At 34.4% G+C, this 27,756-nt stretch overlaps 2 protein-coding genes across 12 annotated transcripts in view; both read left to right on the top strand.

Moving 5' to 3' along the window:
* The window catches only part of LOC114326616 (hemicentin-2-like), a 1,177,760-nt gene that overhangs the window by 504,565 nt on the left and 645,439 nt on the right, over positions 1–27,756 (top strand). The gene's annotated exons all lie outside the window — the stretch shown is intronic.
* Positions 5,855–6,487, top strand: LOC126881738 (general transcription factor II-I repeat domain-containing protein 2A-like). Its single transcript, XM_050646207.1, has one exon. It carries the CDS (start codon positions 5,855–5,857, stop codon positions 6,485–6,487), a length of 633 nt encoding a protein of 210 aa, XP_050502164.1.

Genomic DNA, 27,756 nt, shown 5'->3' with positions numbered 1-27,756 from the left:
ATTTCTAGTACCGATCACAGGCGTCCGTTTTGGGTAAGGCAACGGTTATTTTATCACATAACTTTTTTGTCTTCAACTTCTAAGCATTTTTGATACTGGATTATTAAATTTTTAGGTATTCTAGTACTAAAAGGTACTCTTGCTTCAAGTCAATAAGACACACGGTTTTCTAGAAAAATCGATTTGAAAATTATTCGTTTTTTGAATTAAAAATAAAATTTTTTATTAAACAACGGTGTATTTTACCAACTTAAAGCAAAAGTTAATTTTACTTTTACTAGAATACCTCATAACTTAATAATCTAAAGTCAAAAATGTTATGCGATAAAATAACCGTTGACCTACCCAAAACAGACGCATATGACCCGTACTAGAAATTCGCAATTAATGAAATCGATTCATCTCTGAAATAAAAATAAACGTACCAGTTTTCGGATTTCTAAATAGTTCTTTTTTAAAATTTTTTTGGAAATTCAAAAAATGAAAAATTTTCAAATTGATTTTTCTAGAAATCGGTGTATCCTATGGACGTAAAACAGGAGTACCTTTTAGTTGTAGAATACCTCACAATTTAATAATCCAGAGTCAAAAATGCTTAAAAATTAAAGACAAAAAAGTTATGCAATAAAATAACTGTTGCCCTACCCAAAACGGAGGCCTATGAGCGGTACGAGAAATTCGCAATGAATGGAATTGATTTATCTCTGGAAGATAAATGTATGTACTAATTTTTGTTTTTCTCAATAGACGCGTTCTGGAGTTATTTAAGAAAAACTAATTACAAGACGCCATCTTCAAAAAGCTCTATCTCCCTTAGGAAGCATTTTCGGACTAGGTGAATTGAGTTAAAATATCTTAAAATTGTCTGAGGAATATCCTGTCTTCGTTTGTCAGTAGAGTTTCTGGACACCCTGTATATAAAAGTAGAAGTAGCAAAATATTACACAATATCACAATAAAATAGTTTAACATTTCCGAAAAAAGCAACCGTGCAATATTTTATGCATAGATGCCAATCAGGTCATAATGAAATCCCTTTTTCCGAGCAACTTCTACAAGTGCTTCTTTATTTTTCCTTCGCCTTTCGCCCCATTCTTACTTCTGACTGACTAATTTTTGCTCGAGACGACAACAAACTTTATAGAAAATTATGTTAACCCTTAAATCAAATCATTCGCCATTCTTTGTAATATTTATTATAGTGAACACAAAGCGTGGTGTTCACAAAAGCCTATCGTCCATTTTTCATGAGTTGCTCTACGTAAATTAGGTCGCGACTAAGAAAATTTAATGCAACTTTTATTGCCATAATATGAATGAACGACTAAGATCATTCTGGATTATTTTCATTTTTTAACATTTCTGTTGTAATTTGCATAAATTTAGTTATATTTTCTAAACTGGAACAAGTCAATAATTTCAGATTAACTTGATTAAAATGTATAGGTATAGGATAACTGTGAATATCGAACGAACTCCTAAAGTACGGAGGACAAGATCTAACTAAACAACTATTAAAACTAATACAAAAAAATAATAGAACAAAACAGAATACCACATGAATGGACATCAAGTATCATAATACCTCTCTTCAAAAAAGGAGACAAATCGGACCCGGAGAATTACAGAGGAAGTAACTTAGTAAACACAACATTAAAATTAACAACCAAAGTGATAACAAACAAATTGAATGAAATTATAACATTAGCAGAAGAACAACAAGGTTTTAGGTCGAGAAGGTCATGCACCGACGCTATATTTATAATGAGGCAAGTTCAAGAGAAATCGTTGGAATACAACAAACCGGCATATTTATGTTTCGTGGACCTTAAGAAAGCATTTGACAGGGTCACATTAAAGGACGTTATCCATTTGTTATATTCGAGAGAATATAACAAATATATAACTCTAGGAATAATTAAAACGATCGAAAACATCTACCAGAACAACACAATAAAAGTAAAATTGGACAATGAATTAACTGACCCATTTGAAGCCGGCAATGGGATAAGACAGGGGGTTCCTTGAGTCCTTTATTGTTCAACCTGATCATGGACGAAATAATAAAAAAAGTAAGAACTAAAAAAGGATACCAAATGGGAGAAAAACAACTTAAAAGAATCTGCTATGCGGACGATGCAATACTAATCTCTCAAAGTGAAGATGATTTACAACGTATGCTGCACCAATTCAACATAATGGCCAGAAAATTTAACATGTTAATTTCCTCACAAAAGACAAAATGCATGGTTATAACAGCAGATCCAATAAGATGTAAATTGGAGCTGGAAGGTCAGATAATAGAACAAGTGATGGAGTTTAAATACCTAGGCATTACACTTTCTAGCTACGGAAGGCTCGAAACAGAAGTGGAAGATCAAGTAAATAGAGCAAACAGAGCCGCAGGTTGCCTGAATGACACAATATGGAGAAATATAAATATCGGTAAAGAAATGAAAGGCAGAATTTACAAAACAGTCATCAGAACAATAACGACATACGCGGCAGAAATACGACCCGACACAGAGAGGACAAAAAGATTGCTCGAAACAGCGGAGATGAAAACCCATCGAAAAATCGATGGTAAGACTCTATGGGACAGAGCTAGAAGTACAGATATACGACGGAGATGCAAGGTGTAAAACATTAATAACTGGGTAAGAAACAGAAGAATATAATGGAATGACCACATAAGTCGAATGACAACAAATAGGATAGTCAGGACAGCGAGAGACGGTTCCCCAATAGGAAGACGATCAGTGGGAAGACCACGAAAACGATGGAACGACAACTTACTAGAGGCACATTGAAAAAACAGAGTCATGTCTATAGAAAAAGAAGAAGAAGAAAGATAACTGTTTTTCATCTCAAGCTAGTAAAGTATCTTATATTTGTACGAGGTCATTCCTAAAAAAGGTTTTCTATGACGCAGAAAAAGAGTGCGGTGTGCTGGGAGAAATCTGGCAACACTGCCTTACACATCAACTTTCCTTCTCTCTTTCCCTACCGCTTTTGTCTCGCTCTATTGCTCAGTGTCGGTGTAGCAGCCTTCGAAGATGGAGGTCCCGGTAGATGTTGCCGCCAGTGGGAAATTCATGCTGTGATACGTTTTTTAAATGCAAATTGGTTAATTAATCGAAGTTTATGGGTAAAAGTGCATAACTGTTCAACATGTTCGCAAATGGTGTAGAGAATTCAGTGAAGACCGAACGGAAATTCACTATTAATCTGAAAGCCTTCCGCTCTAATCTTCATTGAATTCTGTACACCATTTGCGAACATGTTGAACGGATATGCACTCTTTCCTATTAAATTCTATTAACTGACCATGAATTTCGATACGTGACATCCATTTTGCATATAAAAAACGTATCACAGCATTAATTTCACACTGACGGCAACATCTACCGGGACCTCCATCTTCAAAGGCTGCTAGACCGACACTAAGCAATACAGCGAGGCGAAAGTAGTGGGATGAGAGAGAGGGAGAGTTGATGTGTAAGGCAGTGCTGCCAGATTTCTCCCAGCGCATCGCACTCTTTGTCAGCGGCATAGAGAACCGTTTTTTACAAATGACCCTCGTAAATATACGAGTAATAATTCTGTGGTCGCAGTGTTAAAGTTTTTAAGTCTTAAAGAGTTGTTAAGAGTGGACCATTAGCTGTAGAGTGTCTAGCTATAATCCAAAACAGTATTTTCCCGTTGGAAAAACCTACCTACTGTCTCAATTTTATTAATAGTGCTATTTTGATAATCTCACAAAGGACTCTTTATTAGCTATTGGTTCATTATTTGATGAGTATATAAACATAGTTTCAAAAGTTATACATCACCTAAACTGATGCTCATTTTCATAGTCGATTTTTTCTTGAACAGATTAACGGATTCCGCTAAATTTTTTTATTATTTGTGACGATAATTTAATTTTATCGTCTAGAGCAGGGTTGTCCAACTGGCGGCCCGCGGGCCGCATCCGGCCCGCGAGGCTATTTGTTGTGGCCCACGTAAGATTTTCGAAAAGCATATATTTTCTTTAAATGTGGTTTCTTTGGGGTTTCTGAACAAGAATGTCACATTATAACAGATCTTTACTTAGTGCTCGGGGTGACTAATATACACGCCATATTCTTAAATTTCGAGGCTTTCAGACACTAAAGTGATGCAAGTAGATTACTCGAGGAGTTTTGTGGTTGCTGAACTTGAATACGCCTTCAGAATCGACCTCCAAAAACTCTCCAAATTCTAGATCAGTCACCCTGGGCACCAGGTGCTCCGAGGGTCGGTTGTAATGTCATATTCGTGTTCGGCCATCCAAAAAACCCTCGAATAATCTGTTTTCTTTAATTTATTGCCGATATCCCACGAAACTCTTTCTGCCACTGTGAAAAAAGATTTTTTAATTTATATTTTATGGTTTAGCAGTGTTTTTACATCATAAGTACTGTACCACGTGCCGCTTCGCGGACGTGTAACGAACACAATCGTCCTCCACCACTATGAGAACTGCACGGATTACTGCGCATCACAGTTCACGGCCACACCTCCCACTGCTTACCATCCGTCGCCAGCCGCCATCGTGCCAGTGTGCTACTGACACGTAGGCTAGTCGGCTAATCTATTACGTTGCTAGTGAACAGTGAACTTGATTAATTCTTTGTCTTGATTCCTCTTATACAATAATGAGTGTAAAACCAGTAAAACGGAAAATTGATAGTGCGAACAGAATTTACAAAGAAAGTTGGGAGAGTGATTACTTGATTGCTAACAATAATGGAAAGTTGCAGTGCTTAGTGTGCATGAATGTCGTTTCAGTGCCTAATGAATATAATGTGAGAAGACATTACACAACAGTGCATGAAAATAAGTATGCTACGTACACAAATGAAAGTCGGCGTGCCCTAGTTGCAGATTTGAAGAAAAAGCTTAAACAGCAAACTGGTATGTTCAGTAAAATATTACACTCTCAAACGCATTCTTTGCATGCATCTTATGCCGTGTCGCTTGAGCTGGCAAAGGCAAAAAAACCTTTCACTGATGGCAATTTGATAAAAAAATGTGCTGTTGAAATGGCCAAAGCTTTCGGTGATTCTAAAATGGCGGAGAAATTTGAATCAGTGCCACTTTCACATCAAACCATACAAAGAAGGATTGTTGCTATGGGTGAGAAAGTAGAAAAATCTATGCTTAGCCTGGTTAAGAAAAGTTCATATTTCTCACTTTGGATGAAAGCACTGATCAAACCGATGTCAGTCAGCTGTTAATATTTGTGCGCACTACTTTTGATGATTTTACCAGTAAAGAGGAGTTATTTGATATTTGTCTTCTTTATGGAACAACAAAAGGAAAAGACATCTATGAGGCTGTGAAGAAAACAGTTGACAGAATTGGAGGCTTTGATAAATGTTCAGCCATAGCAACAGACGGGGCCCCATCAATGACAGGTAAAAAAATTGGATTAGTGGGTCTGCTTCGAGAGAATGGTGTCACTTGCCCAATAATTCATTGTATTATACATCAGGGAGCTTTATGTGGAAAATCAGTCAAGGAAGATCAAGTTTTCCAAACCGTGATTAAGATTATAAATATGATTAGAGGTGGAAATCGATCTCTTTTACACATGCAACTTAAGCAGTTTTTAGTGGAAACTGAGTATGGAGACTTGCTAATGTACAACCATGTAAGGTGGCTGAGTGCAGGAAAGTGCATGGAACGATTTTTTGCCATAAGAAAGGAAATCCCTGCATTCTTCAACAAATACGTTTCATCTGACACAACTGAACTGGAAGAGAAGTTTAAGGATCCAGAATTCTTAAGACAGTTAGCTTTTATAACAGATCTGGCTAATCATCTTAACATGTTAAACTTAAGTCTTCAAGGAAGAAACCAGACGGTTTCAGATTTGATCGGAATGATAAACGGATTCCGGAATAAGCTGAACGTGTTTAAACGTGCTTTGGAAAAGAACAACCTGACACACTTCCCTAGCTGTCTGCAAATAGCAGAAGAATTCAACGGTGAGGAAAATATTGAGTTTTCATCCTGCATTTCACAAATTGAACAAGTTATTGATGAATTCAATACAAGATTTGAAGAAATTGAAAGTCTCAAAAGCAGTGTACTACTTTATAATAACCCTCTTGGAGCAACCATTGATGATCAACCACCCAACTTACAGCTTGAGTTATGTGATCTTCAAGCAGACATGTTCCTAATCACCAGACAAGAAAAGGGACCTGAATTTTTCAAATTACTGTCAAAGGAGAAATTCCCAAACCTGCGAGATTTTGGACTGAAAATGACGTCAATGTTCGGAAGCACATATATATGTGAAAGTGCCTTTTCCTCCATGAAATACATAAAAAACAAAAACAGAAGCAACCTTACCGATTCTTCCTTACGTCATCTTATGAGACTGTCTACAACTGAACTGGAGGTGGACATTTCTTCATTGGTGGATGAAGCCGATCGACCACAGTCCTCACACTAATTGGATACATCTTTTGCGTTGCTTTTGCAATGTTTGTCTTGATTATTGAAAAGTGTTATCAATAAATTTTCCGTTTATAAAAAAATGTAGTTGTTGAGCAATAAAAGAAATAATACTCTTTTTTGTTTTAATTATTTTTATACCTCACTTTATTTTGTTATTACTTGTAACAAAATTATTATATGGAGTTTATGTAGGTAGTATTTCCCGACCATTTTCCACTGTCGTTTTGGCGAGCTGAGCGAATCCGACAGTTTTCCTCTTACCCTTTTACCTATCCTTATACGAGCGGTGATCGTATATCCCTAATATGTCTTTTCATCTGGCAATCTGAGCGAGATTCCTATTTCACGCGATCGGCAAAATCATTCATTCATGTACAAAATATCGCCATATCGATCGGTCCGAACACAAAAGTCGATGCGTAGACTATAAATATATTTTATTAACGAAATTAACGAGTAATTAATGATAATTATCTTATCTTTTGTATGTTTTGTTTCCAAATAAAAATGTCTTAAAAAGCGAACTCTTTTCTCCGACTGATTTAGTTACCTGAAGCAAGAACGCAACGACCTCCTTACATATTTTAGATTTTTCTTTGATTTTTACACACTTTGGCAAAGGTTTACTAAAACTTCTTTTTTGTACTTACATCAGGTGGAAGAAAAGGAATGTTTTTCTATTAAGTTTGAAACACCCTGTAGGGATGGCAAGGTACAAGTGTGAGTATACATCGAAATTGTATTGTAGTCTTATGTTTTGTGAACATTTTGTTTTTTGAATGTGCCTGATATCTTTAGAAACAAAGAAAATAGACGGTTTTATTATTATTCTTTAACATGTATTTTAACTGAAACAAAAGTTTGTGACACCCTGTAGGGAGGACATGGTCCAAAGGTAGGTATATCAAAATTATGTTGTAGTTTCATATTTCCTGAACATTTTATTTTTTCAGTTTCTCTGATATTTTTAATAACAACGAAAGTAGAAGATTTTACTCTTCAATATGTGTTTCAACTAACGACATGCGATACGTGAGAAGGCCATGTCTTATCATACACTTAGGGCCAGTATTTCCAACCGCACTTAAGCCAAAGCTTACTTTAAGCCTGAGCTTAAGCCTAGGTGCCTGTATTTCCACTTCAATTTGAGGCTTAAGCATAGGCTTAAACCAAATAATTAAGCTCGCGCGGGAGTTGGTTTAAGCCTTTGCTTAAAATTGGTTTTATCTTTTTTGGGGTTATTTCTATAGATTAATAATTCTCGAGTTATTTTGAAAACCAACTTTTGCGTAATAACATTATTATTGGATTATTAACGATTATTAAAATAAAATTCTTACTCCATTTGGAAGCTGTAGGCATATGAAAATTATTTATTTCTACAATGCTTGGTATATTTATTTTACAAAAGTAAACTTATATTTCAGTTTGACATTTTAAGTAATATAAATCCAATAAACAAAATTACACAGATGCATCTATTGCTTATGCAGAATACCAATAAAAAATATAACAGAGAAAATATATTATTATGTACACATTATACTAACAACTTGCTAACAACACATTTACCATGTACACAAAATTAAGTGAAGTAAAAATAAGACTGACACAGATGACAAGATAAAATTAAATGTCAACAGTAGTGGTTTTTACCTCAGAACAGTTAGATCTGGCATTTTGACGTATTCAGAGGTACCGAACCAATTAACTTGACTGTTGAGGACGAGTTTAGTTAAGGAAATGATGGAAATACGGCACCCAGCTTAAGCTTCTCCTTAACTTATGACAGAGGCTTAGCTAAGCAAAAGCTTAAGTAGCTGTGGAAATACCGGCCCTAAGATGAAATTATTTGATATACCTATATAGTTCGAAAGAAACAAAGTGTTCAGATAAAGAAGATCTGTGCAATATACCTGTCCCTATTTAAAGAGCCTCCACCTACATAGGTACCAAATTCGTACTTACTCTTAAGTAAATTCCACCCTAAACCATCACAGAGTTTCCATTAAACAATCTCATCTTTCTTATGTTGCGCTGTGCATACCGCTCACTTTGTCGACAAATAATTATTAAGGCCTCGACCAGAATTATTGTTAACGTTATGTGCCTTTTTGTTTTTAAAGTTTTGATAACTGTTTTTTTAACTGTTAATTTAGTTTTGTTTCAGTTAAAACACATCATGTTGCACAATAAAACCGTCTATTTTCGTTGTTTCTAAAGATATCAGGGACATTCAAAAAACAAAACGTTCACAAAACATAAGACTACAATACGCTTCCGATGTATACTCACATTAAATGTACCTCGTCCTCCCTACAGCGTGTCCTAAATTTAACAGAAGAAAAACTTTTTTTTTCGCCCTCAGGAAGTTTCTATAAACCTTCGCCAAAGTGTGTAAATACCAAAGAAAAATCTAAAATAATAAAAATAATTAGCGGAATCCGTTAATCTGTTCACGATAAAATTAATATGAAAATCAAGTATCATTTTACTAAGTGACGCATAACTTTTGAAACTATGTGTATACGTAATTAGCGTAAATATTATGCTGATTAAGATTGATATTCACTGTTAAGATATTATCATTGATCATTTACTTTATTGCCGTCCATACAATAAATTGTTATTTTTATTTATAATAATCGAGAATATCGTCCCCATATCAATTTGGTAACCTCTATAGGTTATAAAACAATTTACAACGTTTTACAACCTTATTTCATCCGAACTGTTATCAGCAATCAGCAATTCATGAGTTTTTTGAACCAAAACAATATCCATACTGAATAATTAATTTGGGATAGACCTGTAGGCCCGGCTCCCGTGGCTCCCCTATCCGAAAGGGCAAACCAATAAAAATAAATTACTCCCCTGCTTTACACACGCACGGTTTAATACGCAACCAGGTATTTTAAGGTCGTTAGAGCCTACTTGCCAAATAAATAATAGGTCTAGGTTTCGAAGGAATTAATAACATCAGCAGTAATATTGGGTTTTACGAGACATTCGAAAATAGCTAGCACGTGCTAAGACATATTAAGCCGAGATTATACAGAGCGTGGCTGGGCACTCTTCACTAGTTTAGTAATTTAAACGTCGCAAAGAGAAATACACACAACCGAACTTTTATGGAATCACCATGCATTTCAAAGTAATATTTATTTCTTTTAAAAAAACTTGTTATTGGTGCGAAGAATAAAGGTTTTTATAGAAAATAAACAAATCGATAATGCAATCAGATAGTACAGCTCGGTACGGTATAGGTTATTTGCTTGAGTTGCAAATTGAATGAAAATAATTTTTGAAGATATTCTTCTTTAGCGGCGAATCGATTGAGGGTAAAATTTGATTGATCCGCGCGCATGCGCACACCGACAGTATGGTATTAGTTGTTATACGGGCTCTGATTGGATGTTGAAATTTTGAAATGATCTGTCAATAATTGTTCAATATGGAGGTTATCGGTAAACAAAAATATTGTATAATATTAGTTTTTATTGATGTGTGGACAGAAATAAAATCAAATTTATAATTATAGTGACTTTTTAAATAGTTTTGAAAAGCCGCAGGTACGTAATTCTAAATGTTTCAGTTGGAAATACCTAATAGTTTCAATACCTATCTATTTGGAAAATGTAAACAAAATAATGTAGTTACCTATTAGTAGGCAATGCTTTAATTTACATAATCTGATTACGAACAAACTTTCTACAAAAATCTTCATCTCATATATCGTTTTCTTACTCTATATTTTGTTGTATTTTATTTCGACAAAAATCAAACTAATAATTTTATTAAATTCATATAAATTTATGGTGTAAACGATCAGTTTGTGTATATTCCCACATGACGTATACGAGAGTTTGGTGCAGTTTGAAATGCCGTCAACTTTCGTACGGCGCGGTAGACGTGAAGTGGGTTCAAGCCCCAAGCAAGTTATTATTTTTTTATTTTTTTTTATAGATTTTATGATTGTAAGTATATTATTATATAATTTTTGAAGATATTCTTCTTTTTTGAAAGTGGTAGATAAGAAAGTTAGTTAAATTTTTAAATAAAATAAGTACAAATAACCTTTTAAGTATATTTACTTCGTTTAAATTACCTATTATATAATAGAAGAATATCTTCTTACGTGCGTACAAAGTACACACACATTCTTTTTTTTTTCCATAATCATCACTACGATGATTATTACAATTACAATCTGGTCATAATTGACCAATGAGCAATTTTTATCTAACCTAAATTATTACTGTTCCTTAAAATTAAGAGCTTACCCCATAGCGTCTCTTATCTAACCTAACAAGATAGTGCACTATTCTAGCATACACACTAACGCGCACAAGCACTGTGCTCTGCTTTTCACTTTCACCTATCACTTAAACTAGTTCAAAAGGCTTTGTCCTCTTCAGTCTTCTAACTTGCCCAGTGGTATCGAGGAGCTGGATTGCCTCAATATTCTCGTGAAAAAAAAGTCGTTGCTCGTGACTTCCTGCCATCTTCTTGTCTCTGGAATCTTTGTATTACTGTTATATTACTTGGTCTAGTACACCCCCATAGTCGGCATCCATACGTCCAATTTTGGGAGAAACTCCACATTGTCGATGCATAATTAGTTACTGCTTTACAAACAAATATTCTACCAAAGAAAACAAAAAAAAAATAAAAACAATTTATAGTATGATAGAATTGATTCAAAAAATGACATAACCCAGACATCCAAAGTGAAAGTTATCCTCCAACACCAAATTGTTCTATATGGTCCATATAATGTTCAGAAAAAAGTCACACCTTTTTGAGCATCGGGGTTGGGGGGGAGAGAGAGGGGAGAAGTCGGTAAATTCGTAGTTTTTTACGTTTTTCGTCAATATTTCTAAAACTATGAGGTTTAATATGAACAACCTTCTATATAAAAATGTTCTACATTAAATTTGAAATAAAGAAGGCCCTATACATAATCCTTCTAAAATGAACGGTTCCAAAGTTACGGAGGTAGTATAGTATAATTGGTCGAAAAAAAGGCCTAACCCAGACATCCAAAGTAAAAGTTTTCCTCCAACACCAAATGGTTCTATATGGGCCACATATTGTTCAGTAAAAAGTTACACCATTTTCAGCGTCCGGTTTGGGGGGGAGATGGGGGAGAAGTCGGTAAATTAGTAGTTTCTTTACGTTTTTCGTCAATATTTCTAAAATTGTGTTTAAGCGTAAACAATGTTTTATACAAAAACGTTCTACATAAAATTTAAAACAAAAATGGTCTTATCCATAATTGTTATAAAATCAACGGTTCCAGAGTTACGGAGGGTGAAATGTGGAGGTTTTCGATACTTTTTATAATTTTTTGGCAATTGATGATGATTTTGGGTGGTGAGGTTGACGTTTCTTCAAGGGCTTATCACTATCATACCATCGGCCACTGAAATAGCAAATCCTGTTAAAGAAAATTTCTTTCAATCAGTAAAAATATTATAAATTGCCCAAAAAATATAAAAAGTATCGAAAACCTACACTTTTCACCCTCTGTAACTCTGGAATGGTTGATTTTATAACAATTATGTATACGACCTTTTTTGTTTTAAATTTGTTGTAGAACATTTTTGTATAGAACATTGTTTACGCCAAAGCATATTTTTAGAAATATTGACGAAAAACTTAAAAAACTACTAATTTACCTATTTCTCACCCATCTCCCCCCTCCAAACCGGACGCTCAAAATGGTGTAACTTTTTACTGAACAATATGTAGACCATATAGAACAATTTGATGTTGGAGGAAAACTTCTACTTTGGATGTTTAGGTTAGGCATTTTTTTGGACCAATTATACTAAACTACCTCAGTAACTTTGAAACCGTTCATTTTAGAAGGATTATGCATAGGACCTTTTTTATTTCAAATTTAATGTAGAATATTTTTGTATAGAAGGTTGTTTATGCTAAATCGTATAGTTTTAGAAATATTTAAAACTACGAATTTACCTATTTCTCCCCCCTCTCCCCCCAAACCCGACGCTCAAATTGGTGTGACTTTTTTCTGAACATTATGTGGACCATATGGTAGGGGAGCCCAAGCGGGGATTTTTGCAGTTACTCGAGCGCGTTAGATTATCATATGTGGAGAAACCTGGTACCCTGCAGATGTACCTATACCATATATTGGCTCTTAACACAGGGGAGTTCGTTAAGGGGGGCCCGAAAAAAGAAATCTATCCCTAAAAAAACTCGAAATTGTCAGATTAAGATAAGGTAAGTTAAGTACATGCAAAAGAGTGTGTATTTCAAAAATCTGACGATTTGATCTGGGCGTAAGGAAATGGGCGAGTCCCAAAGTTTCACAAGAAAAAAGCGAATATTTCGCGAAATGAATGACAGATCGAAAAACTAAAAAATATGTGCTCAATATTTTTTAAAAATCTATCAAATGATGCCATACACGACTTCCTACGGAGAGGGGTGGGGGGTAAATTTAATATTTTAAATACGAATCCCGCGATATTTCGCGAAATGAACACCAGATTAAAAAACTGTAAAATGCACTTATTCAATATTTTTAAAAAATCTATCGAATTGCACTAAACACGACCCCCCAGGGAGGTGTGGTGGGGGGTTACTTTAAAATCTTAAATAGGAGCCCCCATTTTTTATTGCAGATTTGGATTCCTTATGATTCCGGCGCATGCGCATTATAACTTTGTTCTGATTGGATGTTCAAATGACATGTCAAAAATTATTCAATATGGCGGCTGTGGTACAGCTGTAGTTTGATTATTTATGGTTGTTGCGTTTTAAAATTTGTGTGAAAAGAAACAACAAACAAAAGTTAGTTAATAGTTATACTGCCTTTTTAAATAGTTTTCATATATCTATATTTTTGAACTTTTGGACTATTTTGGACAAGGAAAACTCATTCTAATTTGGTAAGTAGTTTTTATTATAATCATATTGTAATTATGCATTTGGATTAGGTTGAAATACAGTAGAGCGTCGATTATCCGAACTAATTGGGGGACATAGGTGTTCGGAAAACCGATTTGTTCGGATAATCGAAGTACAATATATTGATACATATTTATAGTCATACATATTTATCCACAAGTGAATAAAAGCCATATTTATATACCTACATATTTATTTATATCTTGATAATGACAACTAGCAACTAAACAAAAAAGTGCAGTCTTTGCAACAACATAATTATTTTTGGATACAATATTGAAGAAAATTGAAGATATTTTAAGCGTCAATTACTAACGCTTGCTCGGTATTCGAGTGCGGGACGCGGGAGTCGATAGTTCGAATAAGCGGTCGTTCGGTTGATCGACGTTCGGATAATCGACGCTCTACTAAACATTTATATTCTCAAGAATGGGGATTTTAGAGAGAAATCCCAAATTAGGTCCGATTTTTATTTTTAAATTATGATTTTTGGCGTAGATTTATTTATCTAGCAGGTATGTAATGCTTTGATTTACATACTTAATTTGATTACCAACAAAAGTTCTACCAATCTTCATCTAATATATTGTTTTCTTACTGTTTTGTTATATTTTAATATTTTCTTCCACAAAATTTAAACTACATAATTTAATTATATTCAAAACAACTGTCAAACAGCAAAACGTTCAGTTACCCTATTTTTCCACATGACAAATAATGTGGAATTGGACGAGTGAGTCTAGGCTTCGATTACGAATCAAAGCGCCCCGAAAGTCACGGGTTCTATTCCCGATGCAATTTTTTATTTTTTAATTTTTTTATGCATTTTATGATTGTAAGTATATTTGTTATATAATTTTTTTTTTCAGAAAATGCGTATTTAAAATTTTTGCCAACAATTATTATCGTTCAGAAATAATTTTTTCTTTGTGGCATTTTTCAATGTGTTTGTGTGCGTTTTATTCTTTTATTTTTTTAAATTTTTGGTATTGTCTTAAAAATCACATAATATGTAGTAGAAGTATAACTTCTTACGTGCGTACAAAGTACACACACATTCTTTTTTTTTTCACTTAACTAGCTGGAAGGATTTTGGCCTCTATAGCTGCGGTATCGATAAGTTGGATAGCCTCGATATTCATATGGCGAAGTAGACATTGTTCGTGTCTACGGGCGCATTTGGTTATGATTTGTTCTACTATTTTCATCTTCAGATCTCGGTGGATGCAGCTATTTTTTACGTAGCATGCTTCAACGCTACTCCTTAGCGCCCTATTTTGAAGCCTTATTATCACTACAATGTTCCCCTTAACCAACCCCCCTGTATTAAGATCCAATACATGGTGCAGGTACATTTACAGGGTTCGAGGTTTCTCCCCATGTAATAATCTGACGCGCTCGAGTAACTGCAAAAATCCCCTCTTGCTACCATTATTTTTTAACTTTACAGAATTAAGAACACAAACGATGAATACCGAATTGCGAGAATGTACATACTGATGTGATCTTGATTATTGATATGAGATAATATTCTTATATGTCACTTAATTTAATCAATGTATTAATACTAATCTAATTAATTAACCAGATCACATATCAATATGTTTTCAATCTCAGGGCGAATTATAAATTAATTACTTACTTTCGTGGCTTCTAAATATTTCTTAATGGTTCCTAATCGGGATAGAAAAGAAAAGAGTAAAAAAAATACACATATGGGTTACAATTATAATCAAAATATTTTTTATTTTATTTAAAAGGCAATCAATGCTTAATATTTGCTATTTCTTATTATTCTTAAACATAACATTTACAAATGGGAATCTTATTTCCTTTTGGTTTTCAATTGAAAGTTTTTATTAACATTTAACTATTAGGAGTTATTAGGAACAACTCTATTTAAGTTTGATGAAGCTTTTCTGATATTATTGATTATGTTATTCAATTTTTTATGTGGAATTTAATACGAAAAACCCATACATTCATGTCCAAACAAATGAGACTGACCTTTTCCTGGTGAACTGAAAATGTCCTCACACAAGACCCGTTTCCTGCTATCCTTGGCTGCGATCAAACCTCGTCCTGGCTTCCAGTAATGTTCTCCTTTGAAAAACTAGCTCGAATAGCTCTCGTTCCTGCTTTTGTCGTGATGCTGTGTTCTAACTTTTTCGAAACTGCTATCAGCTACCGGGACACTCTTGGCTCAAGGAGGTTCTTTTACTCTCGACCTGGCCTACTTCTCGTTCCACGATAGATACTCCACACTCACGGAACTACCGGCTTTCTCACTCTCCGTACACTACCGTCTACTACTCGACTTCACTTCTCGACAGCTCAAAACATTCTGCTCTCACTTTCTCATCCATTCCCCTACTTTCTAAATATCCCTTCCAGATTCACAAATCAATCTTCCACCACCAACTCTCATTCGTAATATTCCTCAAAACCAATTTTTAATCTTTCTAAATATGCTTAATGGATTTCAAAAGAAAATATTTAATTCCCATTCTAAAATACTTTCTAACTATTTACAAATTTTAATGACCTATTCTCTCTTTCAAATGAGTCTTATTTAGCATAGGCTAATGATCGAAACCTTCCGCGAAAAACGATAATGAACTATCATCTATTTCACTGAGTTTTATTTAGCATAGGCTAATGATCGACCTTCCGAGAAGAACGATAATGGTACGCGTCATTCACTTTGTTTATCTAAGCACATTGTTCCGAGTTTCGTACGCTTATTCTAATCACTTCTTAAAATTAAATATAACAATTTGTTGTATAAAGGTTGTTCTAAATTTATATGCCCGAGGTTGAGAAAATTAAAAATATTTTATATTAAAGTGAATTTTGTTTATAATTATCAAATTTTAATTTTTATATCAAATAGAAATATAACAATACATAATTGTACTTACTCCCCAAAACATCAAAAAGACCGAAATACTAGCGAACTTATATCAATATTTTTCAATTATAATTAAATATTATTATACATCAACATGATTGCTTGTTAATCTTCTGCGAATGATATTGACGTATTATTACTATTGTTTAATTAGGTAATTAATCAGCCCCGAGCTACTGCCATAATCTTTAACCTGCCGAAACGTTTGTAAAGTCCTAATTATAGCTTTAATCTAATTAGGCTTTTCGTCTGTGTAACGTTTTCAGGCTAATTACTCAAATATAAATGTGTTTTGTTTCTGCTTGTTGAATTATTTGACTCGAATAAATTTATTTCCTTTTTAGGCTCGTTTGCTTCGTTACCGAGTAAATAAGTACTGTATTCTTTGTTATAAAGTAGCGGCCCTTTGGCATCAGTGTAGAGATATAAATCATAATTTAACAGGTTTGACATTTTTTACGCGTTCAATTTTTCCCATGCGTAAAATAATATTATATTTTTCTCTGTATTATTTTGATAATTTTTTTTACCCTCATTTAAATAATTACTTAGAAACCAACCCTGAATATTAATTCCTAGTACTTAGTTTTGAAAACCTCATGAGCATGTAATGGGTAGTTCTTTCAAGGACGACAGACTCAGTAAAACACAAGTTAAAAATAAAGCAAATATATTAAAGATAATTATATACAGTTTAAAACAAATAAAATAAAATATAATTCCATCTTCTGCAAAGGAAAAACAATATTAAACTTTATTACAGCCATCCGATCATATCAGCAACATTAAAATAATACGATAAACCATATATGCAATAACAATATTGCTACGTTAAATCAACATAGCCTGAAGACCGCATTTCACTACAGTGCAGTCACTCGCTCCTTGCTACTACCGCCTACTGCGATAACGATTGCGGCAAGACTCCACGTCACTACCGTGGCGTCTACCTAGGCATAGTCCCACCTCACAAACGGTGCATCTTTGCCAAGCCAGCTAAAGCTCGTTCAATACGCGAGCATCAGCTGTTGAGCAATAGCTAGTTCAATACGCTAACCATGACTGATTTTCTCATGCTCCTAGCTCGCCTTAAATATGCTCTCGATGCCCTCTCCTTCGGGTTCCCCCAGCGGTGCTATGAAGAAGGAATGCGCAAACAAATCGGTCGTCACTGGTAATAGCAGCTCATCGCTTGCCGAGGTATCATATCGTTACACCCCCTTCTCTTTGGAAAACAAAAAAAAATGTAGCATACATTTTTTTGTGCCGTGTGTGCAACACGGCTTAGACTCATCATCGGTGTGGTCTTGGTAGGTTCTTCCTTATTTCGTAAACTGGTCCTGGATGGCTGCCAAGAAGATGCTTCCCTCTGTAGATCTTGGGCATGGTCCCCTCATATCCATTGGGGCAGTATGCCAAGGCTTTTCTACAGCAAATGGTCACATTCTTCCTGCTGGCTGCATCTGCGACGGTTTACTCTTAAGGCATGTACTTTATGTCGGTTTTCTTTTCACAAACTGGTCTGGGATGATTGTCAAGAAGATGTTTCCTTCTGTAGATCTTGCTCGTGGTCCCCTCAAATCCATTGGGACAGTTTGTCAAGGTTTTTCTACAGCAAATGGTCACATTTTTCTTGCTGGTTTCATCTTCGACGGTTCCATCAACACTGTCGTCTTTTTCGGTGATTCGTAAATTGGTCTCGGATGACTGGTTAGAAGGTGCTTCCTTCTGTAGATCTTGGACGTGATCCCCTCAACTCCATTGGGACAGTATGTCAACGCTTTTCTACAGCGAATGGTCGCATCCCTTTCTGCACGTTGCATCGGCGACGTTTATTTTCGGATCATTCTCGATTTGGTTCATTTTCGGTTCCTTAATAATCTGAAAACAAACAAGCTTAATCATCTTTGAACGGGTTTTATTTATATATCCACGACGTGGACCTGTTACTGAGTCTGTGTCTTTATCTGTCGGCATTTTTGATATCTTCCGGGTGTCGAATAACGACGTTTACTTGCGTATATTTCTAATTTTTGCTCGGGCGCCATTTGTAATGGGTAGTTCTTTTAAGGACGACAGACTCAGTAAAACACAAGTTAAAAATAAAGCAAATATATTAAAGATAATTATATACAGTTTAAAACAAATAAAATAAAATATAATTCCATCTTCTGCAAAGGAAAAACAATATTAAACTTTATTACAGCCATCCGATCATATCAGCAACATTAAAATAATACGATAAACCATATATACAATAACAATATTGCTACGTTAAATCAACATAGCCTGAAGACCGCATTTCACTACAATGCAGTCACTCGCTCCTTGCTACTACCGCCTACTGCGATAACGATTGCGGCAAGACTCCACGTCACTACCGTGGCGTCTACCTAGGCATAGTCCCACCTCACAAACGGTGCATCTTTGCCAAGCCAGCTAAAGCTCGTTCAATACGCGAGCATCAGCTGTTGAGCAATAGCTAGTTCAATACGCTAACCATGACTGATTTTCTCATGCTCCTAGCTCGCCTTAAATATGCTCTCGATGCCCTCTCCTTCGGGTTCCCCCAGCGGTGCTATGAAGAAGGAATGCGCAAACACGGACACTCCATCGGTCGTCTCTGGTAATAGCAGCTCATCGCTTGCCGAGGTATCATATCGTTACAAGCAAAAGAAAAACATTAATAGAACAAGATGAGAGAATCACAGCAGATTACAAAGAGGTAAACAAAGCTATCAGAAGGAATATCAAGGAAAGTCAAAGGAGAGTACAGGAAGAAAAAATAGAAAAAACCATTGAACAAAATAAAAATATGAAGTGCTTAAAACAGCTTGGAACCATACAGATTAATAGTATAAAAAACAAAGAAGGTATAGAGACCAATAATGTAGAAGAAATTATACAGATTATTTCATTGATAGGAGATTCTGACCAATAGAAAGCTACAAAAATCTGAATTAAATCGATAATTTTTGATAATCTCCCGTCGTTAAGTATATTACGTCAGATGCCCTTCGTTGCTACGAAAAAATACATTCAGTGACATTAATGACAATTAATGTTTTAAAAATTATAAAAACGATGACTTTCAATCGTCAAATATTTATAAAAACTGTGTGGTTAATGGTACTTACATAAATAAATTACAATAAAATTTTGGTTTTGAACAGTTTTATTCATGAAATAATCGCAACAAATTGCACTCGACCTCTGAAATTAATAAAGAATTTTTGCTCTCGTGACACTTTGACATAATTTCACTCGCCTTCGGCTCGTGAAATTAAAATTGTCAAAGTGTCACTCGGGAAAAATTCAATAATTTCAGAGCTCTTGTGCAATTACTACTGATAACACATGAATATTATAAAAACCTCTACAATACAAAACAGAAACCAACACAAGAAATCCTTAAGCAACTACAAATAAAAATAAAAAATGTCAATTCCGACTTACAACCAGAAATCAGTAAGAATGAGATAAAAAGAGCACTCAAGGAGATGAAGAATAAGAAAACGCCAGGAAAAGACGGGATAACTGTTGAAATGCTAAAAAATGGTGGGAAAACAACTAGAGACGTTTTGTACATACTTATGAATAAAATATTAATGAAAAAACAAATACCCAACACTTGGAGCGAAGCAGTAACATTGTTACTATTTAAGAAATGAGATAAAAAGGATAAAGGATGACAGACTACAGGACGTATACAGAGTGTTCCAACGAAAATTTGACCCCCACCCCAGTAACTCAGAAACCAGAGTTTTTTCAGAATAAAAAAAAACATGTCAATTCGTCCCCCTTTCCCTGCCCGCATCCACCCCCTAGTTTTTTTTAAATAGCAAGTGTAGTCGAGTGGCACATCATTTGAGAGGTATTTGTTTTCTCTACAGGACCACCCTCTAATTTTTTTTTATTTACGGAATAACCTTAAAGATAATTTTGGATTTAACTAATTTATAATTAATTTGTTAAGTGCAATATTATCTTCAAACTTATTACGTAAATTAAAAAAAAATAGAGCGTCGTTTAGAGAAAAAAACATTACCTTTCAAATGATGTGCCATTCGAGCACACTTGCAAATTTAAAAAAAAGTGGGGGTCGATGCGGGGCAGTAGGAGGTTACATTTTATGGGCATGAATTTTGCATGAAAGTTCGTCCCCCTTCTATTCAAAATTGGCGTGTTTTTTTAATTTTGAAGAAGCTCTTGGTGTCTGAGTTTCTGAGGGGGTCAAATTTTCATTGGAACAGACTGTATAATAATTTTTAGTATTCCTTTTGACTTGCCAAAAACAAAATTATTTTGTATATTGACCGAATAACTTCTATTCTATATAAAATAACTTTGTTCGAAAGTGACAAAAATAAAATGGCCTTTTATATCTCCGACATTGTTGACTACAGCGCGTTCGGCGCTGTATAACTCAATCTGCGTGTTCCCAACTCACGTACTCATTTTACGATAAAAGTATATGAAGTGACAAAAAAGAACATGTTTTTGCCCTTCGTGCTTTGCATAAGGGCAGTTGGGGAAAATGTAATCAACTGAGCCGGGTACAAGAGGTACGGGATTTGTTAAAAAGAAGAAATAAACCGGTATATATAACTAAAAAGTGTGGCGAGGTTACGAAAAAATGTGCTTCGACATTGTCGGAGATAAAAAGTAAATGACGTTTGAAAAGTTTGTAGATAAAATTTTAAAACGGTAGGTTAATACAGCCAGTTAGATTTTGTGCTATGGCCGCCATTCTATCTTTTCATCAATGTTCAGCAGAATATCTCTTGTTTATGATATTTCTTATTTGTGATAATATATTCAAAAATTAATACATATGTACTGAAATAAAAGGACCTACATAACATGGGCTAGTTTCAATAAATTGACCTATAACCTGAAGAACAAGAGAACATAGATCTTAGGGTGACTAACGTGATAGAAAATGCTCTAGAAGAAAAAAAGTCTGTTCTACTGTTCCCTTGGATATAGTTCAAGCATTTGATAGGGTATAGTATAAAGGATTGCATCTAAAATTGAGATCTGTATTACCCAAACACTATTGTAACATAATAAAACCATGTTGTTTTGAAGCTATTTTCTTGTGGCATTTTTGCAATTAACTAGTTTTGATGGGAAATAAGCCACAATTTTACTAAAAAAATGATTTTATTAACGTTTCGACGCCCAAATCGGGTGTCGTCAAAATACAAAAAATATTAATTCTAATTATTAATAAATTAAAATAATAAATAATTTTTGTATTTTTTGTAAACATTTATTCTTATTTTAATTTATTAATAAGTAGAATTAATATTTTTTGTATTTTGACAACGACACCCGATTTGGGCGTCGAAACGTTAATAAAATCATTTTTTTAGTAAAATTGTGGCCTTTTTCCCATCAAAACTAGTTAATAATAAAGCCATATCTGCCTGACAGACATTTCAAGGTCAAACAAAATAATGCTTATTCTAGCCTAACGAAATTAAAACGGAGGTTACGCAGGGTAGTGTCCTGGGGACGGTTTTCTATTTACTATTCACAAGTGACAGCAGGGCTTACAACACTATAGCCACTTCCGCTGATAACACTGCCATTCTGGCAGTTGCTAAAGATAATGCAGACTCAACTATTAGTCTACACAATGCAGTCAATAAATCGCGACTGGGATCTGGATTCCACACTGGCTCGACAAACTCAAGAGCAGGTCTGACGTATATTGAATAGAGTTTAATATTAACAGAGGTTAGACATTCTTCTCAAGATGCCTGTCCGTTCCGAACGTTGGAAATCACTCTGGCTATAATGATTTTGTTGGTTGCTATACGGTATAATACGGAATAGTTGTGTTGAGGTCTTTCTATACCATGCACTCAGGTTAGCAAGCCCGGATATTCTTCTTCGTCCTGGGGCCCTTTTTCCTTTAATTTTACCTTGCAAAATGATTTCTCATTATATGTCCCAAGTGCTGCAGCCTACGACCCTTCACGATGTTCACCAAATCTGCGGTTGTGTTCATCCTCCGTAGCACTTCTTCATTGGCTACTTTGTCTGTCCATGGTATCTTCAAGATCCTTCTGTACAACAATAGCTCAAAAGCCTGAAGTTTTGATAGAGTTTCTGCCTTCAATGTCCACGTTCCTACTCCGTATAGAAGCACTGAGTACATGTAACATTTAAGGAGCCTTAATTTTTTTTTAGTATGTGGTCATGGCTCTTGAATACAGAGCTCGTAGTCATAAATGCACTTTTTGCCTTTCCGGTGCGACATCTAATCTCTTAGTTATTGTCCCACGACTCATACGACGAGGTTAGATATATATGGACTAAGCGACTAGCAACGTCGGAAAAAAATCATTTTAAGACGGCTCATTCTTTCATATATTATTCCCTATGCTTCCTCGAACACCGTACCGGCCATCTGGCTACTGATACAGGTTGCGTTCATTACTGCGCAGCACACTTGTACAGGTAAACATATCGAATTTAAAATTATTGTAAGACGAAAAATTTTTTTGTCATTACTTTTTAAACATTATTAGAAATACGAACTGTAATTGCCAGACATTTCTGTGGTTTAAAAAGTAATGACAAAAAAAAGAATGTGTATGTACTTTGTACGCACGTAAGAAGTTATACTTCTATTATATGATTTCTTAAAAATAAATATACTTTAAACAGTTTGTTTTAATTTTTTTAAACAGCAAACGAATTTTGTGCCTACCGCTTTCAAAAAAATAAAAAAAAGTATAGGATTGCTCCGGATTCGAACTCAAGACCTCTCGATCTCTAGCTGAATGCTATACCAAATACGCTACGAGGACTGTGTCTGTATCGGTTCGGACGTACCTAATGACAATTCACGGTAACAAACAGATAAGGTGAAGTAAATATACAATAAAATGTTTTAATAATACTCATCTTACTCCTGAGGAAGACAAATCCAAAGACAGAAAAATTATAATAAATATATTTACTAAATAAAAACACTAATAATATATTCTTTTCACACCTTTTCTTGCACAGATATATTTATACATAACTTGAAAGATTTAGCAACTAAACGCCATACTGTCTGTGTGCGCATGCGCGCAGTATTATGAAATTTTACTCTCAATCGCGCCTAAAGAAGTATAACTTCAAAAATTTTTCGTCCTAAAATAATTTAAATTCAATATACAGGGTGATTGATGAGTGTGATATAGCTCAGTAGATCCGCTATAGTAATAGATAGCAAAAAAAGTTAATAATAAAAATTGTGGCCAACTTTCAGCTTTACATTACGAAATTAGTTATATTGTTACAGGGTGTTCGATAACATAGTGGCAGACCAAACTTATGTTTTTTTAAATGGAACACCCAATATTTTATTTTATATTCGAAATCCTCTTAACTTCCCCATCACAAAAATATAAAGGTTTGTTATGTTATGTAGGGCTTTTACAAAGTTATAACCAATTTTTTATGAAAATCGTTCACAAACAAATCATTTTTTATGAAAAACAAGTTCAGCTCCCTGTATAAATTGAAAAAAGCACAACAGCGATGGTTTATTGGTGCCATATTTTTTTGTTGATTGTGAAATTTTTTAAGAATTGTTGATATTGTTAATTTTCCTTATATCGAATACAGGGTGAGTGAATACAGGGTGAGTCTCATAAATTTTAAATGGAACCCTGTATTTTATATTACTATCGAAAAATATAATTACCGTACTTTAATTTTTGTATAATATTTGCTATGCCTAAATTTGTCAGTTTTCGAGATATTTTCATTAGGGTTATTAATTAGGGTGTCTTATTTAAAATTACTGTGAACATAATGTACTTGCGTTTTGACTCACCCTGTATTCGATATAAACAAAATTAGCAATATCAACCATTTTTATAAAATTTGACAATTAACAAAAAAATATGGCACCAATAAACCATTGCTGTTGTGCTTATTTTTATTTATACAGCTTTATACAGGGTGTCCCGAAAAGATTGGTCATAAATTATACCACAGATTCTGGGGTCAAAAATAGGTTGATTGAACCTCACTTACCTATATACAATAGTGCACACAAAAAAAGTTACAGTCCTTTGAAGTTACAAAATGAAAATCGATTTTTTTTCATATATCGAAAACTCTCAGAGATTTTTTATTGAAAATTGACATGTGGCATTTCTACGACAGCAATATCTTAAAAAAAAAATTAAGTAAAATTTGTGCACCCCATACAAATTTTATGGGGGTTTGGTTCCCTTAAACCCCCCCAAACTTTTGTGTACGTTCCAATTAAATTATTATTGTGGCACTATTAGTTAAACAAATTATTTTTAAAACTTTTTTGCCTCTTAGTACTTTTTCGATAAGCCAGTTTTTATCGAGATATTTTGAATATTTGTCGATTCCACCACATATTTGTATATGGTTAAGTACGGTTATAGAGACCTGTTAATAATCTGAAAATTTATTTATAATTTACATTTTTAGGTATATTTTGAAAAAGAAGCTACATCTCGATAAAAGGTGACTTATGAACAAAATACTAAGAGACAAAAGTTTTAAAAACACTGTGTTTAACTAATGGTACCACAATAATAGTTTAATTTGAACATACACAAACATTAGGGGGGTTTAAAGGAACAAAACCCCCATAAAATTTTTACGTAAATATATTGAAAAAGAAGGCGCATCTCAATAAAAACTGGCTTATCGAAAAAATACTAAGAGGCAAAAAAGTTTTAAAAACGTTGTGTTTAACTAATGGTACCACAATAATGAATTAACTGGAACGTACACAAAAGTTTGGGGGGGTTTAAGGGAACAAAATCCCCATAATTTTTTTATGGGGTGGACAAATTTCACTATAATTTTGTTTTAAGATGTTCCTGACATAAGAATTATACATGTCCATTTTCAATAAAAAATCTCTAATAGTTTTCGATATATTGAAAAAAATCGATTTTCATTTTGTAACTTCAAAGGGCTGTAACTTTTTTTGTGAGCACATTTGTACTAAGGTAAGTTAGGTTCAATCGAACTATTTTTGACCCCAGAATGTGTGGTATAATTTATGACCATTCTTTTCGGGACACCCTGTATAAGCTGAACTTATTACGATTTTCATAGAACATTGGTTATAACTTTGTAAATACCCTGTATAGCATAACAAAACTTTATATTTTTGTGATGGGGAAGTTAAGAAGATTTCGAATATAAAGTAAAATATGGGGTGTTCCATTTAAAAAAACATAAGTTTGGTCTGCCACTGTGTTATCGAACACCCTGTAATATTCTAACTAATTTTGTAATGTGAAGCGCAAAGTTAGCTACAATTTTTGTTATTAACTTTTATTGTTATCTATTACCAGATCGATTACCAGAAAGCGTTCGATAGAATAAAACATGACGAACTGATGAAAATATTAAATTCAATTGGTCTAGACAGCAGAGATCGCCGTATAATAAACAGTATCTATTACGAACAAACTGCAGCTGTTAGAGTAGGGGATCAGTTAACACACGACATAAAGATAAAAAGAGGTGTGCGACAGGGATGTATATTGTCCCCATTATTGTTCAATACATATTCAGAGCACATTATGAACCTAGCGCTAACGGACATAGACGAGGGAATACTTATAAACGGAGAACGATTGAACAACATAAGATACGCTGATGATACTGTCATTTTTGCAGACAGTCTTGAAGGGCTGCAGACACTTGTCTCCAGGGTGGCAGAAGTAAGTAACAAGTTTGGGCTTGATTTTCACATAAAAAAAACCAAATACATGGTTATAAGCAAAAATAGGATACCACCCGATCAAAATTACTAGTTAACCAACAACCTATAACAGAAATCACCAACTTTTGTTATTTGGGTACAAACTTAAATGAACAGTGGGACCAATCGACGGAAATTAAGATAAGGATCGAAAAGGCAAGATCAGCTTTCGTCAAAATGAAAAAAATCTTTAACAGCCACGATATAAAATTGGAAATAAAGGTTCGTTTACTAAAATGCTACGTATTCTCCGTTCTTTTATATGGCGTGGAGTCATGGACCTTAACTGAAGCACCACTGAAGAGACTCGAAGCATTTGAGATGTGGTGCTATAGACGCATGTTGAGGATTTCCTGGATAGACAGAGTTACCAACGAAGAATTTCTACATAGAATGGGTACATAGCTACATAACATAGGCTAGTTTCAATAAATTGACCTATAACCTGAAGAACAAGAGAACATAGATCAACTGCTTAGGGTGACTAACATGATAGAAAATGCTCTAGAAGAAAAAAAGTCTGTTCTACTGTTTCCTTGGATATAGTTCAAGCATTTGATAGGGTATGGTATAAAGGATTGCATCTAAAGTTGAGATCTATATTACCTAAATACTATTGTAACATAATAAAACCATGTTGTTTTAAGCTATTTTCTTGTGGCATTTTTGCAATTAACTGGTTTTGATGGGAAATAAGCCACAGTTTTACTAAAAAAATGATTTTATTAACATTTCGACGCCCAAATCGGGTGTCGTTGTCAAAATACAAAAAATATTAATACATTTAAACAATAATTATAATTTTTTGTATTTTGAAAACGACACCCGATTTGGGGTCGAAACGTTAATAAAATCATTTTTTAGTACAATTGTGGCTTATTTCCCATCAAAACTACTTAATAATAAAACCATATCTGCCTGACAGACATTTAAAGGTCAAACAAAATAATGCTTATTCTAGCCTAACGAAATTAAAACGGAGGTTAAGCAGGGTAGTGTCCTGGGGCCGGTTTTCTATTTACCATTCACAAGTGACAGCAGGGCTTACAACTTTATAGCCACTTCCGCTGATGACACTGCCATTCTGGCAGTTGCTAAAGATAATGGAGACTTAACTATTAGTCTACAGTCTACATAATGCAGTCAATAAATCGCGACTGAGATCTGAATTCCACACAGGCTCGAGAAACTCAAGAATAGGTCTGACGTATATTGAATATAGTTTATTAACAGAGGTTAGACATTCTTCTCAGGGTGCATGTCCGTTCCGAATATTGGCGATCACTCTGGCTATAATAATTTTGTTGGTTGCTATACGGTATAATACGGAATAGTTGTGTTGAGGTCTCTTTATACCATGCTCTCAGGTTAGCAAGCCAGGGTATTCTTCTTCGTCCTGGGGCCCTTTGTCCTTCAATTTTACCTTGCAAAATTCATTGGAGTAGCTCGTATTTGCCCTGATTTCTTATTATATGTCCCAAGTGCTGCAGCTTACGACCCTTTACGATGTTGACCAAATCTGCTGTTGTGTTCATCCTCCGTTGCACTTCTTCATTGGTGACTTTGTCCATGGTATCTTCAGGATCCTTCTGTACAACCACAGCTCAAAAGCCTGAAGTTTTGATAGAGTTTCTGCCTT

The sequence above is a fragment of the Diabrotica virgifera genome, chromosome 3 (assembly GCF_917563875.1).
Source record: "Diabrotica virgifera virgifera chromosome 3, PGI_DIABVI_V3a".
In the NCBI taxonomy this organism is placed as follows: Eukaryota; Metazoa; Arthropoda; class Insecta; order Coleoptera; family Chrysomelidae; genus Diabrotica; species Diabrotica virgifera.
Note: the sequence above shows the minus strand (reverse complement) of the source record. Positions and strands in the feature narration are given on the sequence as shown.